Below are 15,302 nucleotides of genomic sequence, written 5' to 3'. Positions count from 1 at the left end.
CTCCACCATTCAATAAGATCATGGCTGATCTGATTGTAAGCTCAACCCCACACACCTGCCTACCCCGATAACCTTCCACCCTTAATCAAGAATCTATCTAGCTCTGCCTTAAAAATATTCAAAGACTCTGCTTCCACTGCCTTTTGAGGTAGAGAGTTCCAAAGAGACACTACGCCGGAGAGAAAAAATTCTCATCACTGTCATAAATGATTAATCCCTTATTTTTAAACAGCGACCCCTAGTTCTAGATTCTCCCACAAGAGGAAACATCATGTCCACATCCACCCTGTCAAGACCCTTCAGGATTTTAAAGGTTTCAATCAAGTCGCCTCTGACACTTCTAAATTCCAGTGGATACAAGCCTAACCTGTCCAATCTTTCCTCATAAAACAGCCAGCCCATTCCTGGTATTAGTCTAGTAAACCTTCTCTGAATTGCTTCTAATGCATATACATCTTTCCTTAAATAAGAATACCAGTACTGTAGACAATGCTCTAGATGTGGTCTCAGCAGTGCCCTGTACAACCAAAGCATAATCTCCATAATTTTGTAATCAGTTCCCCTCATAATAAATGATAACATTCCAATAGCTTTCCTAATTACTTGCTGTACCTACATACTAGCCTTTTGTGATTCATGTACTGGGACATCCAGATCCCTCGGAATCTCAAAGCTCTGCAATCTCTCACCATTTAGAAAATTGGCTTCTTTTTCATTCTTCCTACCAAAATGAACAATTTCACATTTGCCCACGTTATACTCCATTTGCCAGATCTTTGCCCACTCACTTAACCTTAACGCGATATCCCTCTGCAGTTTCCTTATGTCCTTTTCACAATTCACTTTCCCTACCTATCTTTGTGTCATCAGCAAGTTTAGCAGGTGTTCCTTCGGTCCCTTCATCCAAGTAATTTATATAAGTTCTAAAAAGTTGAGGTCCCAGCACTGATCCCTGTGGCACATCGCTCGTCACCTTCTGCCCAGAAAAAGACCCATTTAAACCAACTTTTGCTTCCTGTTAGGTAGCCAATCTTCTATTCATGCCAATATGTTACCCCCCACCACACCATGAGCTTTTATCTTCCACAATAATTTTTGATGTGGCATATCAAATGCCTTCTGGAAATTTAAGTACAGTACATCCACCAAGAACTCAAAAAAACTGGTTAAACATTATTTCTCTTTCACAAAACCACATTGACTCTGCCTGATTGCCTTGAATTTTTCTAAGTGCCCTGCTATAACATCCTTAATAATAGCTTCTAACATTTTCCCTATGACAGATGTTAGGCTAAGAGGCCTGTAGTTTCCTGCTTTCTTTCTCTCTCCCTTTTTGAATAAATGCTATTTTCCAATCTAATGGAACCATCCCTGAATCCAGGGAACTTTGGAAAATTAAAACCAATGCATCAACTATCTCACTAGCCACTTCTTTTGAGACCTTAGAGTGAAGTCCATCTGGACTTGGGGATTTGTCAGCCTGCAGCCCCAAAGTTTGCTCAATACCACTTCCCTGGTGATGGTAATTTTCCCGAGTTCCTGCTTTCCATTTCCTGATTTACAGCTCTTTCTGGGGTGTTACTTGTGTCTTCTATAGTGAAGACTGAAGCAAAATAACTGTTTAATTCATTCACCATCTCCCTACTTTCCATTATCAATTCCCCAGACGCAATTTCTATAGGACCAATGCTCACTTTGTTAACTCTTATATTTAAATATCTATAGAGACTCTTACTTTCAGTCTTTATATTACTAGCTAGCTTTCTCTCGTGCTCTAATTTTTCCTTCCTTATTTGTCATTTGCTGTTCTTTATATTCTTTCCAATCTTTTGACCTGTTACCTGTCTTTCCATAATCATATGCTTTTTCTTTAAGTTTGTCATAAGGTTTATGACAGGTTTAAGGTTTAAGTCGTAATTTCATTTTAGAGACTTACACTTAAAATAAATATTTTTCCTTTCTGCCTCGTTTCCCGCTTAATCCAATCTATTTTTCTTTCTGCGTCTGAGTTGACTGTAATTCACCCTATTTCTCAGCTGTTCTTACATTTCTTTCTCAAACCTTAAATTTAATTGGTTAAGGAGATAACACTAAAGTCCCTGGTGCCCCCTTGCCCTTGATGTGTCATTTTAGCTCACACTTCCAGCAACATAGGATGCAAATTACATTTGAGCTGAAGGGTGCATTGAAAAGTCCAAAGGTGCACACTGTGAATACTCCAGCCCTGCAAGATTTGACCCATTAACACACAGGAATTGAGGGATATAGTGATTTACAACAGTACCCCTTTCACATTGCTGATGCTACTAAATGATGGCATATGTTGTACACTGTCTAAGAATGCAGGATGACACAAACAGGTTAGCAGAGTGGTGGCAGATGAAGGTCGATGCATAACATTTTTGAAGTATTACATTTTTGGAAAAAGAACAGCGAAAGCATGTACCGCCTAAATGGTAAGATTATTGACAGAGTGGAGAAACAGAGACCTAGGAGGCAAGATACATAGATTGTTAAAGATGGGAATGTAGGTACAAAAGATGAAAGAAAGGCAAATACAATTCTGAGTTTTATACATATAAATACATATACATATTTGATGATAAAAACAAAGAAGTGATGTTGTATTTGTAACAAGACACTGGTTAGGCCACAGTAGGGAGATCTGGGCAACTCATTATAGGATGGATATTAGTACTATAGTAAGGATTGATTGTAATGATATCAGGAACAAGAGGTTACAGCAATGAAAGATGACTTGAACAAATGGTGCGTTAATATGTCAGTAAAATATGAGCAATGCCAGAAAGGACTCATTTGTTGCTCATTCTTTACGACACTCCTTAAAACTTACCTCTTTGACCAAGGTTTTGTCATCAAGCCTAGTATTTGCTTTTGTGGCTTGGCTTCATACTTTGTTTTATAATCCTCCTGTGATGTGCCTTGGGATTTTCATTATGTTAAAGGTGCTATATAAATAAGTTGTTGTTGTTATCCCTGACTGGTCCGATGCTGAGTGGATTGACATTCAATCACAATGCGGGACTGGAATTAAATGCTAATCAGGCAGAGCGGGGTTGGCAGATTTCCTTCTTCGAACATCATTCTTTTTATTGGAGTTAGAGATCGTTAAGGGTGGGGGTGGTGGTGCTGGTCAGACTTAATAGAGGTTTTAAAAAAATCTAAAAGGGTTTTAGGAGGATAAGCACTGATTATTTGTACTAGTTGGAGATTTGGTAATCAAAAGGAATTCATAAAATTAAATGACAGAAGAAATGGGAAAGTTTGGAGTAATTTTTTTAGGGTTATTAGAGCTTGAAATGATTTATCACCTATGGCTGTGAGGCAGACTACAACATCATTTAAAATGGAATTGGATAAGTCTTTGAAAAGAAATGACAAAAGAATATAGAAATGGGCAAGGGACTGGGGTTATAGTCAATAGGTCCATTTGAAAAGCTAGCAACAGCAGTTACGATGGACTGAATGTTCTTCCGTGTTATCTGTGATTCTACTTTTGTGATCAGCTGAAATACAACATGCACTAATTGAACTAACTATCAATCTAATAACTTCATGTGAAATTTGTCTGAGTATTCTTAATCTAGTTTATGATGCATAATTCCTAGCACCAAACAGCCCACTGATGGGCATTATTTGTCTTTTCAATTACAGAGGCCAAGTACCAAATATCAATGCTGGTTCAGTAAAGACTCTTCTGCACGTTGGGTTAAGACACATTGTTGACAATTGTGTAAAAGGAGGTTTACCCCAAAGCGGAACTCAGCAACCTTAATAACAAGAAGAGCCATTTTAAAAATCTATTCAAAAACGTCACGTCATATTTTAAGAGCTGCAATGCTCAAATGTCAATAATAATGAAAAACAAGACTGAGGCACATTTCAACAACATTTTACAGGTTTTTGCAAAAAAGTTGTTAATTAAATGATACTTTCTCAAAAGTACAATGTTAATAAAAGTTCAAAAAAATGTAACAAACCATCTAATTACCATTAAAATGGGTTTAATCAATCAATGTCAGGAGTTGTACGAGCCCTTAACGAGCTGCATGCTCCGGGGTCTCAGGTGCAGACCCCGGACTGCATCTAACAGTTGCCATATCTGTCTGCTCGATTCCAAGAGTAAAAACCAGAGCAAGTTCTAAAGTTTGCACCTCAGCTGCATATTTTTTTTAAAAAAAGAAAAGCTAGAGGTTTTACTAGAATTACCAATCACCTATGATCGTACACACAGGGAGTCAGTATATTGTGTTGTTTTCAATTGAAGAAAGGTTAGTGGTGCCACAAACGTGTAATTATGATATTACAGGTTTTAAGGACAACTGTTTTAAAGGTACATTTCTGTTTTCAAACCTTTAAATTGAGCTTAAAAGCCTTGTTCAAAATGGAAGTATGGATAGACAACCTGGCATCTTTCTGTTTGTTCAAACTTGTCAGACATTTATCTCTACAGCTGGCTATAAAGATGAGTCCTTAAAATGCAAAGACCCCTCGAGGGAGGTCCATTGAATCTTCTAAAAGGTGTGAAAACCTTTTGGCTTCTAAGGGAACAGGACAGGAAGGGACTTAAGAATCTCAACGTAATTAACTTCTTTAAAAAACTCAGCAGGTCTGGCAGCATCTGTGGAGAGGAAAACAGCTAATGTTTTGAGTCCGTATGACTCTTCAACAGAACTAATTCATACGGACTCGAAACGTTAACTGTATTCCTCTCCACACATGCTGCCAGACCTGCTGAGTTTTTGCAGGTATTTTTACTTTTGTTTTGGATTTCCAGCATGCGCAGTTTTTTGCTTTTAATTAACTTCTTTATTTGTTTGAAACAGTGACTTATTGAAAATTAACATAGTAGCCATTTTGTTTTTTTAAATTATATAAAGCAGACTGTAAGGAGCCATTTTGTGTGGCAGGGTGCAGAGAACCCAGAAGACCTCAGGAAGTCAGTTTCAGCACTCAGCTCAACTAACTGTGAACACCATGTGAAAGTTGTGTTTCTTTCTGCTACTGGGAGTTACAAAGTAAGGCATCCAGAAAATGATCCCTGGTCTGCAGAGGGAAAAAAAAGGCAATCTTCAAGTGTTGGTAACGGCAGTTTCCAGGAAGGAAAGGAGCCTATACTCTCTTCCAGCATTTGCTTTACCTCCCTAGTTCACCTACGAAGGAAAACTCCAACTCTTTGACTTTACAAGCTATCACAACTGCTAAGCCAAACATCAAGTTTCAACCCCTTCACTTCTGGAAAGAAGGAATTCAAGCAACGGGCCTGCAATGATATCTCGCAAAGACTGATTTGAACTCTCACCTTTAAGCATATTTTTTCCTTTATCTGCATTTTAATCTTTGTATCTGGTCTTTAGTTAATGACTATCACTTTGACTTAAGTAACTTTCAGCAGTAGTTTTATAATAAACTAATCTTTATCTTGTTGAAGATTAAAGCTTTGCCACTGGTTATTTTTAAGTTATTTTTGGAAAAGAAATATATTTTATTCATAAAATATCTGAAAGAACATTACAAAACATTTCAAAATGGTCATTACAGAAAGTGCAATGATATCCAAATTTTCTACATCGATCATGTTGCACTCTGAGGTGCTTCAATACAATTGTGACACATGTAATATATACTGTATACATTCAATGTGAGTCATACAGCCCAAGGAGTACAAAACAATTTCCAGCCCCATGGTGTTCCACGGCTGAAAGGGCCTGGACAGCGACCTTTTTCCCATTGTGCCTCTGCGGCGGCTGCCTCAAACTTTAGTGCAACCCTCAGCATGTAGTCCTGGATCTCGTAGTGCGCCAGTCTGCAAAATGGCTACTATGGTCAACTCTTTGCACTGGAAGACCAACAAATTTCGGGCAGACCAAAAAGCATCTTTCACCAAGTTGATGATTCTCCAGCCGCAGTTGATATTTGCCTCAGTGTGCGGCCCTGGGAACAGCCCGTAGAGCACAGACTCCTACATCATAGAACTGCTCAGGACGAACCTCATCAAAAACCACTGCATCTCTCTCCAGACCTTCTTTGCAAAAGCATGTTCCAGAAGGGGGTGAACAATGGTCTCTTCTCTACCACAGCCACCTTGAAGATGGGTGAGACTCCAAGCGCGTCGGAAGGATCTGATAGGGACGGTCTTTCCCACAACCAGCCAAGCTACCTCTGGGTGCTTGTTTGAAAGTTCTGGCAATGAGATATTCTGCCAAATGATTTGGACAGTCTGCTCAAGGAACCAGCCAACAGAAACTACTATCTCCTTTTCCCATAGTGCCTCTAGGATGTTACGTGAAGACCACTGCCTGATGAACTTGTGGCCAAAGGTGTTTCTCTGCACAAACTTTTCCAAGATGGATAGGTGGTATGGCATGGTCCAACCACTTGAGTCTTCACAATACCAGGGACAGGTAGAACCTCAGCATGTAGCGACACTTGGTGTTTGCGTCCCGAGAGTCTATGCACAGCTTGATGCAACCACACAAAGGCTGAGGGCGCTGTTGGGTACGTTTGATTCCCCCTTTATCCAGGAGGTTTGTACATCATGTCCCTGTGAACACGGTTCATTTTTGAGCTCCAGATAAAGCGGAAGATGGCTCAGGTGATCACCACAGCACAGGAGTGAGGAATGGATCAGATCTGCGCCACGTACAGCAACACCAAGAGTGCCTCACAGCTGGTGACCAGATTTTTACACATAATGGAGAGGGAGTATCACTTTCTCATGCCCAGTTTTTGTCTGACCATGGTGACTTACTCCTTCCAGTTTCTAGTGCATGCTCCAGGCCCTCGGAACCATATCCCCAGCATCTTCAGGCAGTCTGATCTGATAGTGAAGGGGACAAAGGATCGGTCAGCCCAGTTCCTAAAGAACATGGCCTTGTTCTTGCCACGATTTACCTTGGCTCCCAAGGCCAATTCAAACTGGTTTGGATGTTCATCAGTCTGCGCACCAACAGCAGATCCAAGCAGAAGACAGTGACATCATCCAGGTGCAGGGAGGCTTTGACCTGAGTGCCTCCACCATCTGGGTGTCACTCCTCTTATGCCAGAATCCTTCCTGATGGACTCAGCAAAGGGTTCTATGTAACACACGGACAGGACCGGGGAGAGAGGGCAGCCCTGCCTGACTCCAGATTTGATTGGAAAGCTTTACGATTCCCACCCATTGATTAAAACTGCGTTACTGATGTCTGTGTAGAGCAGTTGGATCCAATTGCAGATTCTCTCCCCAAATCCAATTTTGGAGAGCACATCCATCATATGTGTGCACGATATTCTGTCAAAAGCCTTCTCCTGGTCCAGGCTGATGAGGCAGGTGTCCACACCCTGTCCCATACATAGGCAATCGCTAGTTAAAAAGTGGATACATACGAACCCACAAAGGATCTTAGCTCACGGACCACATTGAGGAAACGTCTTTTACGTGGTCATGACAGCAGGCCAGTCTCCCTTCTGATTTACTGTCTTCATCTATTTTATCCTGACTCCGTGTGCACTTTGATAGGTGACTGACTGTTTTCTAAATAATACACATATGGGTAGGTCCTTTGTGTTATCGTGATTTTCATTGAAATTGATTCATTAGTAAATTCCAAGAATGTGGTAATTCTAGTAAAACATGTTTATTTTCCCCATCATAAACTCTCATTGTCCACAATCATAATGGTTGCAACGGTGCAATTAATGTTCCTGCCCGATGGCAGTATTATACTTTTTCCACTGCAGTTGGGGGAGGCAGGAAGGAGAGAAGAGAGCGTGTAGTTGTAGGTTAACACGTATACACAGGCAGTTTCCTTTATAAATGTTGACGAAGGAAATGATAATGAACATGCTGACAAGAATTGAGCTCAGATGCATTTTATATATATATATATATATATATATACATACACACACAAACACAGACACATGAGATTAACTCATCAACTAGTAAGTGTTGCTTTGTCAGTAGCAATCAATTTGACCAATCAAACACTGAAATATGTATTCGCTTACCTCTCTATGGGTGCTTGCTGGGAGTGAAGGAATGGTTTCATCCACTGTAGCCAATAAAGTTCTTAATGCCAAGCCAACCTCCTGAGAATACATTTACTAGAATCAAAGCACTGCTGACAATATACTGATCAATTTCATACAGGACATGAACAGTAAGACTCTCACTTCTTTATCCTTGTTCAAATTTAATTAAATTGAGCGGCGTTTGGCAGACCATGATTCAATAAACATTTTATTCTTCACATAAACATCCCTGATTTGTGACATACTCAAGCATTTTATTTAGCTAATCTCATTTTAATTGCTCTTCAGCATGGTGAGCTGAGAAGAAACAACTGCAGAATCCCCTTCTATTCATGGTAACAAGCTGATCTTATTTGGTTACTTTTCATTCCACTTTCAGAATGGCATTAAGTTTTGACAATATTTTAACACAAATGATCTCACTACTCTGGGAAACATTACAGAATCATTAAAGTTCTGTGGTTTATGGAAATTAAAAATTTGTAACATCAATATTTCATAAATGAGTACAAATGCCACATTTTACTGAAGACCACAAAATTGCTTTGAATCAGCTCAACAAACAATCTCTCAAACTTTGGGAGTCGAGTGAATTTTAACATGAAAAAGAAAGTTAGGCTTCCTGCCAAATGAACTAAATCAGAAATCCTTTTTTTGGATTTATCTCCATATAGCCATGTAGAAGGGGTGTACTAACAAAAGTCTGAGAACAGCACATCTGGCAGGCAATTTGGAGATGGATAACACTGTATTGGTAATTAACCCATCAATTTTTGCTTTTAATGTTCTAACCCTCTTTAAAATAATTTTACATCATTTCCCATCAGAGTGGCTTGGGCTATTTTTGCTTTTTTCTGTTAAAAATGTACGTGACATTTTCCATGTTTTTCTAAGTGAGATTGTCAATTCAGTGCTAATTAAGTGCAGTGTTGTGCTTGATAGGAAAAGCCCAAATCCATTTCACAAAGGACCCTTACAGTCAACAGATAGTTTCCAACCATCAATCTGTGTTTGATTTGATCCCAGAGTTGAAAGGACATTGTGATTTTTTTTGTGCTCATCAATCATGCTTGTTCATACTTTTTCCAGAGACTTAGTGCTGACTGCAAGTGTAAGGGTATCCACAGTACCAAATTTAAAAGTACTTCTCACCTTTACCATTGGTATGTACTCCTCTGGAGGTGCTGGCTGGATTTTACTAGACATTTCTATCACAGCCTTTACTAATCCAGTTACATTTTCATACACTTTGTCATTGGAACGGTCCAGGTTAGCTGTGGGTGGAGGGCTTATTTCTTGTGGTTGAATCTGGATTACAAGAATCAAGCTGGTTAGCATCATATTATATTCAATTTCTTCAAATTACAACATATCGTTACTGATTGTCAGGTAAATAAATCATCTTAGCTTCATGAGAATCATAGAATATCATTGATTCATAGCATATGATGGACAAAATAATTCTCAGCTGTTAAATACATTTCATTTCTAAACAATGCCACAATGGTTGGTCTCTTCTGTGAACATTTTCACACATCAAAGACATGTCAGTCAGCCTTTGTAAAGAAATATGCTGTAGCACACCATAAAACTAGAAAGACTGCCCTCACTACAGAATTAATTGTGAACAACAACAACACAATTTCAAGGCTGTAATTTAATTATGGGGTTCAGTTGATCATTACATATCTCATCAGCATTGCTCACATAGCCCACAGCACCATCTCCTCTTAATGAGATTACAATCATCACTCTCAATAATCCATTATTCTCAAAATACCCATTCATTTGAAAAAGTGCATCAATGTTTCAAGATGTCACCAAATGCACTTGGTGTGGTACTGGGACCCCAGCTATTCACAATATATATTAATGATTTAGATGAAGGAACTAAATGTAATATCTCCAAATTTGCAGATGACACAATGCTGGGTGGGAGGATGAGCTGTGAGGAGGATGCAGAGATGCTTCAGTGTGATTTGGACAAGCTGAGTGAGTGGGAAAATGCATGGCAGATGCAGTATAATGTGGATAAATGAGAGGTTATCCACTTTAGTAGCAAAAACAGGAAGGCAGATTATTATCTAATGGCTATAAGTTAAGTGAGGGAAGTGTGCAACGAGACCTGGGTGTCCTTGTACACCAGTCGCTGAAGGTGAGCATGCAGGTAAAGAAGGCAAGTGGTATGTTGGCCTTCATAACTAGAGGATTTAAGTACAGGAGCAGGGATGTCTTGTTGCAATTATACAGGGCCTTGGTGAGACCACACCTGGAATATTGTGTGCAGTTTTGGTCTCCTTATCTGAGGAAGGATGTTCTTGTTATCGAGGGAGTGCAGCGAAGGTTTACCAGACTGATTCCTGGGATGATGGGACTGACATATAAGGAGAGATTGACTCGGTTAGGATTATATTCGCTGGAGTTCAGAAGAATGAGGGGGGGTCTCAAAGAAACCTATAAAATTCTAACAGGACTAGACAGGGTAGATGCAGGAAGGATATTCTCGATGGTGGGGGAGTCCAGAACCAGGGGTCACAGACTGAGGATATAGGGCAGACTATTTAGGACTGAGATAAAGAGAAATCTGTTCACCCAGAGTGGTGAACCTGTCGAATTCGCTACCACAGAAAGTAGTTGAGGCCAAAACATTGTATGTTTTCAAAAAGGGGTTAGATATAGCTCTTGGGGTGAAAGGGATCAAAGGATATAGGGAGAAAGCGGGAGCGGGCTACTGAGTTGGATGATCAGCCACGATCATGATGAATGGCGGAGCAGACTCGAAGGGCCGAATGGCCTACTCCTGCTCCTATTTTCTGTTTCTGTGTGTCACTCACCGCTTGAAGATCCATTGTAAGTTAACAATCAGGCTTGATACAGAAATCAGTTGCCATATTACTTTGGTACAGTTGAAACATTTTACATTGATGAATTGAAACAGAAAATTACTTTTAACTCTCACCCAAAACTGAACCAAAACTAGGAAGATGACTTTTAAAATAAATGGGAATTCTTGCAATTTGTAGGATTAAATAAGGTTCATTAACTTTCGTGAAAGCTCTGAAGAAGAGTCATAGTCTCAAAATGTTAACTCTGTTTCTCTCTCCACAGGTGCTGCCAGGACTGCTGAGTTTTCCCAGCATTATTTGTTTATGATTCATTAACTTTCTAACTCATCAATTTAAAACTTTTAAATGCTGGAGCTTAATATATTGAACATTAGGAAAAGTCTCAGATAAGCCAACAAAAAGAGATGACATAATTAGGTGAAAAATAATGAATAACCTAGAAGAATATATTTTATAAACATTTAACTTAAAGCATTAATCCCTTGGGGACTAAAGCTGTATCTATATCTCTCCTGCCCCACCTCCAAACTTGCAAAATGATGCTAAATTTAGAACTATTCACAGCACAGAACTTAAACTGTGTTTTTCAACTTCAACCAGTGGTGTTGTCCATGATAGTCACTGTTACATAGTGTCTCAAAATTTAATTTTAAAAACTCTCGAGAATGTAGAGGGATTTTCCATCCAAATAATAATGTAAAAACTTGATTTTTTTTAATAAGTAAACTTGTCTGTACATTTTTCTGCTTATAAAAATAAGTGCTAGAAAGTTGAACTCTCATAACTTTTAGCACCAAGTGCCAGGAACAACACCATTCTTGAATTAAGGGCAGCAAGAATCAGTTGAAGAGAAAAGATCCTCTGTGCCAGCAGTGTGCTTCAACTCCTATCTCCATGCAGTTACCAGACCAATTTCTTAATTTCCCATGCAGCTTTTTGATTGCTGCCGTAAAACCATAATTTAGAATCAATGAGTGATAAAAAATTAGGTGTAATTGTGCTGAATTTGCAACAAAATGGTCTGCCAAATCACATTTCATATAGGGCTCTCTCAACCTTGACACCATTTTCATCTCTGGATTGGGCTGAATTTAAACAGAAGTTGAAAAGGTGTTGTGTTCTATTTCATTGCACCACCCGGTTTCTCACTGACTGCTAATTTTTATGATGATCTGTACTTGAACAATACATCTTTATTGGAGACATGCAGAATTCTGCAGTAGGCAGATAAATTGATTTGACAATTTAGAACTTTACTATGCAGAACAGACAAGTAAAGAGAAAGGATTATAACTTCTATCAATGTAATATTCATATAAATAATAAGACAAATTCAGTAAGAAAGCTTAAACAAGAACAAAACATAACCACACTTAAACTGAATAAAATGAAGAAGTCTCTGTCCCACCATAACTTTGGAGAAGACTCAATAACCATGTGCTTATGTGCAGAAAATGGTTTTAAGTCTCAAATGATGAATAAACTATATGACTCTTCTATATGAACTGGTTAAGTAAAAGTGGAAAAGTTCATTCAATATTATGTAATTATAAGCAAATGTTCAAATCAAGCATCCTGAGCTCTGCAGTAGACAAATAAACTTTGCAAAACATCTGCCACCTACCTGAAAAGTTTGACATCATTTGCATTCAACAGTGTTCATTTGCACTCATTTGATATCAACTGGGCTCAAGAGCAATCATTTAGCTATCATTTATCATCAATTATACTCAAAAGCAATCATTTAACATCAATTATACTCAAAAGCAATCATTTAACTATCATTTAACATCAATTATACTCAAAAGCAATCATTTGACATCAGTTGCACTCAAAACCAATCATTTAGCTATCATTTAACATTATATGTTCCATAACTGACATTAATGTCATCATGGTAAAAGCAAAATACTGCAGATGCTGGAAGTCTGAAACAAAAACAAAAAATGCTGGAAAAACTCAGCAGGTCTAACAGTATCTGTAGAAAGAATATCAGAATAAATGTTTTGAGTTCTGTATACGTTAACTCTGAAGAAAGGTCATATGGACTCGAAACATTAACTCTGTTTTTCTCTCCACAGATGCTGTTAGACCTGCTGAGTTTTTCCAGCATTTTCTACCAATGTCATCAATTGCCCCAAACTACAGCATTCAAACATTTGCAATTAGCAATATCACTTAAGCATTTGGACACCAAAAATGATCATAAAATTTATTTCCATATTTCTGAATTTCGATATCTTCAAACATCATAAAACTGAGCTACCTTAGAAAAGCAGATCCTTGTTTGATACTGTATTTTTATGTTTTTCTTTATAACCTACAACTTGTGCAGCACAACCCTGCCCACTGCCACCGCCATCCACCCCTCCAAAACCCCTGAAATGCAGCAGTTCTCTCCTGTCAACCCCCCAGAGCAATTTTCTCTCCCCATAAACCATTTTCTTCTGCAACCTTGCCCTCCCCCCCCAGCTGCCCCCAAATCACCCCGGAGCAATCTTCTTCCTCCCCGCTCAAACTTTTAAGGTAGGATGAGCCAACATAAGGCAGTATTAGGTCATATGACCAAAAGCTTGGTCGAAGAGATAAAACGGGTTTCAAAAATTCAGGGAAAATCACGGACCCCCTAGGTTGCATAGGTTCTCTTCCTTCCTCTCCACACCCACCTCTCTCTCTTTCACTCCCCTCTGTTCTCCTCCGCCCTTATTCCCCTCCCCTTTCTCCCTTATTCCCATCCTCCTCCCCCTTATTCCACTGTTCTACTCATTTCCCCCATTCTCTCCCAATTACCCTCTTTCTCCCCACAATTCCCCTCTTTCTCCCCACAATTCCTCCGCCTTCACTATCCCCAATAAACTGAAGATCTCAAGGGGTTGGGAGTATTTGGAGGCTGGAGGGAGAGGGAAGGGTTTGGAGGCTAGAGGGAGAGAGGGGGAGGGTTTGGAAGCTGGAGGGAGACAGGAGGAGGGTTAGGAAGCTGGAGGAAGAGAGAGGAGGGAGATAGGGGAGGGAGATAGGGGAGCGAGATAGGGGACTGGATGGATGGAGGCAGGAGAGTTTGGACCCTCAGACCGGAGGCGAGGGGTGGGATGGGAGAGTTTATACCCTGAGACCTTGGGAGTGGGTAGATGGAACTTATAGATCCTGAGACTAAAATTAATCAAGAACTGATGGAGATCCACTGTAGTGCTCTCAAGCATGTACTTTATAGCGGAACAATTTTTTTTGGGCTAATTGAAAAACTGAATAAATTCAGATATTACTGAAGTAATTAATTTCCTTGTACCTTTCAATGTAGGTTGTTGAGTGCATCTGATAAAGCTATCCAGCTCATGGAAAGCTGAGTGCGCTGGTTATAGTTTTGAGCGTACTCGGTAGCTTTGAGCACACTATCAAATTCATTCCTAATTAGAACCATCGATGTCAAATTGTAGTTGAGAGCATTGAGTACACTTGAAAGCAAAAATGATGTTCAAATTGTTGGCTAGGGCAAGCCCCATGCTTAATTCATTTCTTACTTGTATTTTAGTACGCTACATATGGAATTTCATTCAAGTAACAGGTTCTACCAGCAATTCATCAAAACAAGGCCACAGAACATTAATAAAAGTAGTTTACCTAGTAAGTGATTCAAAATCAATGTAAAACATGTTAGTAAAAGGGTGATTACAACCACACAAGTAATTCAATTGAATGTGTTGTTAAATACACAACAGTTATGTTTAGTTACAAGGTCAGAAGGTGACTAGAAAAGGGAGTATCCGTTTTCTGCAAAAATGATGCCTAAATTGATCTCTAACTTTTTATTAAAAGCTTAATTTCATTGTTTATTTCATCTGTAACAAGGTACGTTTGCACAACATTTCATAAAGTACATGTTATTGTGGAGCATAGAATCTTATGGTTATTTCTGAATTATGCGTTATTTCAATACATCAGACATGTTTGTCACATGGTGACAGATTCTATTGCACTTTCCCTTTAGGTTAGAAAATTAAATACTAAAAAGCATTTTGTGAAGATTATTCAAAAAGTTGTACAAACTCCAAAATGCATAATGCCTGAAAAGCTGTCAATGTAAAGCAATATGAAATTGTTTTGCCTTTTTTAGTATTTGTACTTCAAAAAGGTACACAGTTGTGCTAAGATCATATCATTTGACAACTGTTGATATGCTGAAAATTGAGGGGCTTGGATGAACCAAGGTACAACCATACCAATTAAAAAAAAATGCCTGAGAGGAAATCATTTATAACTTTGAGTTTAAAACTTAATGATACGTTAACTTCAGATTGCAATGTCATTGTCCATAACCTCATGCTCATCTGCTGGTATAGTTTTCAGTTCACCTCTGAGTGACAAGAAATTTCTTAGAAAAACAATGTAACATTCACCTACACAGTCAGAATTTGACTACTC

The 15,302-nt window shown here is 38.8% G+C and overlaps 1 protein-coding gene across 9 annotated transcripts in view; it reads right to left on the bottom strand.

The window, feature by feature from the left end:
* The window catches only part of ptk2aa (protein tyrosine kinase 2aa), a 551,780-nt gene that overhangs the window by 2,600 nt on the left and 533,878 nt on the right, over positions 1-15,302 (bottom strand). For all 9 annotated transcript variants that reach the window (XM_041189015.1, XM_041189013.1, XM_041189014.1 and 6 more), the window contains 2 exons: positions 9,190-9,345; positions 8,014-8,094 (listed from right to left, as the gene is read on the bottom strand). In XM_041189015.1, coding sequence (XP_041044949.1) covers positions 8,014-8,094; positions 9,190-9,345 — 237 coding nt within the window. The remainder of the gene's footprint in view (positions 1-8,013; positions 8,095-9,189; positions 9,346-15,302) is intronic.

This window comes from Carcharodon carcharias, chromosome 6, assembly GCF_017639515.1.
Source record: "Carcharodon carcharias isolate sCarCar2 chromosome 6, sCarCar2.pri, whole genome shotgun sequence".
NCBI lineage: Eukaryota > Metazoa > Chordata > Chondrichthyes > Lamniformes > Lamnidae > Carcharodon > Carcharodon carcharias.
This window is presented reverse-complemented; position numbering and strand designations above follow the sequence as displayed.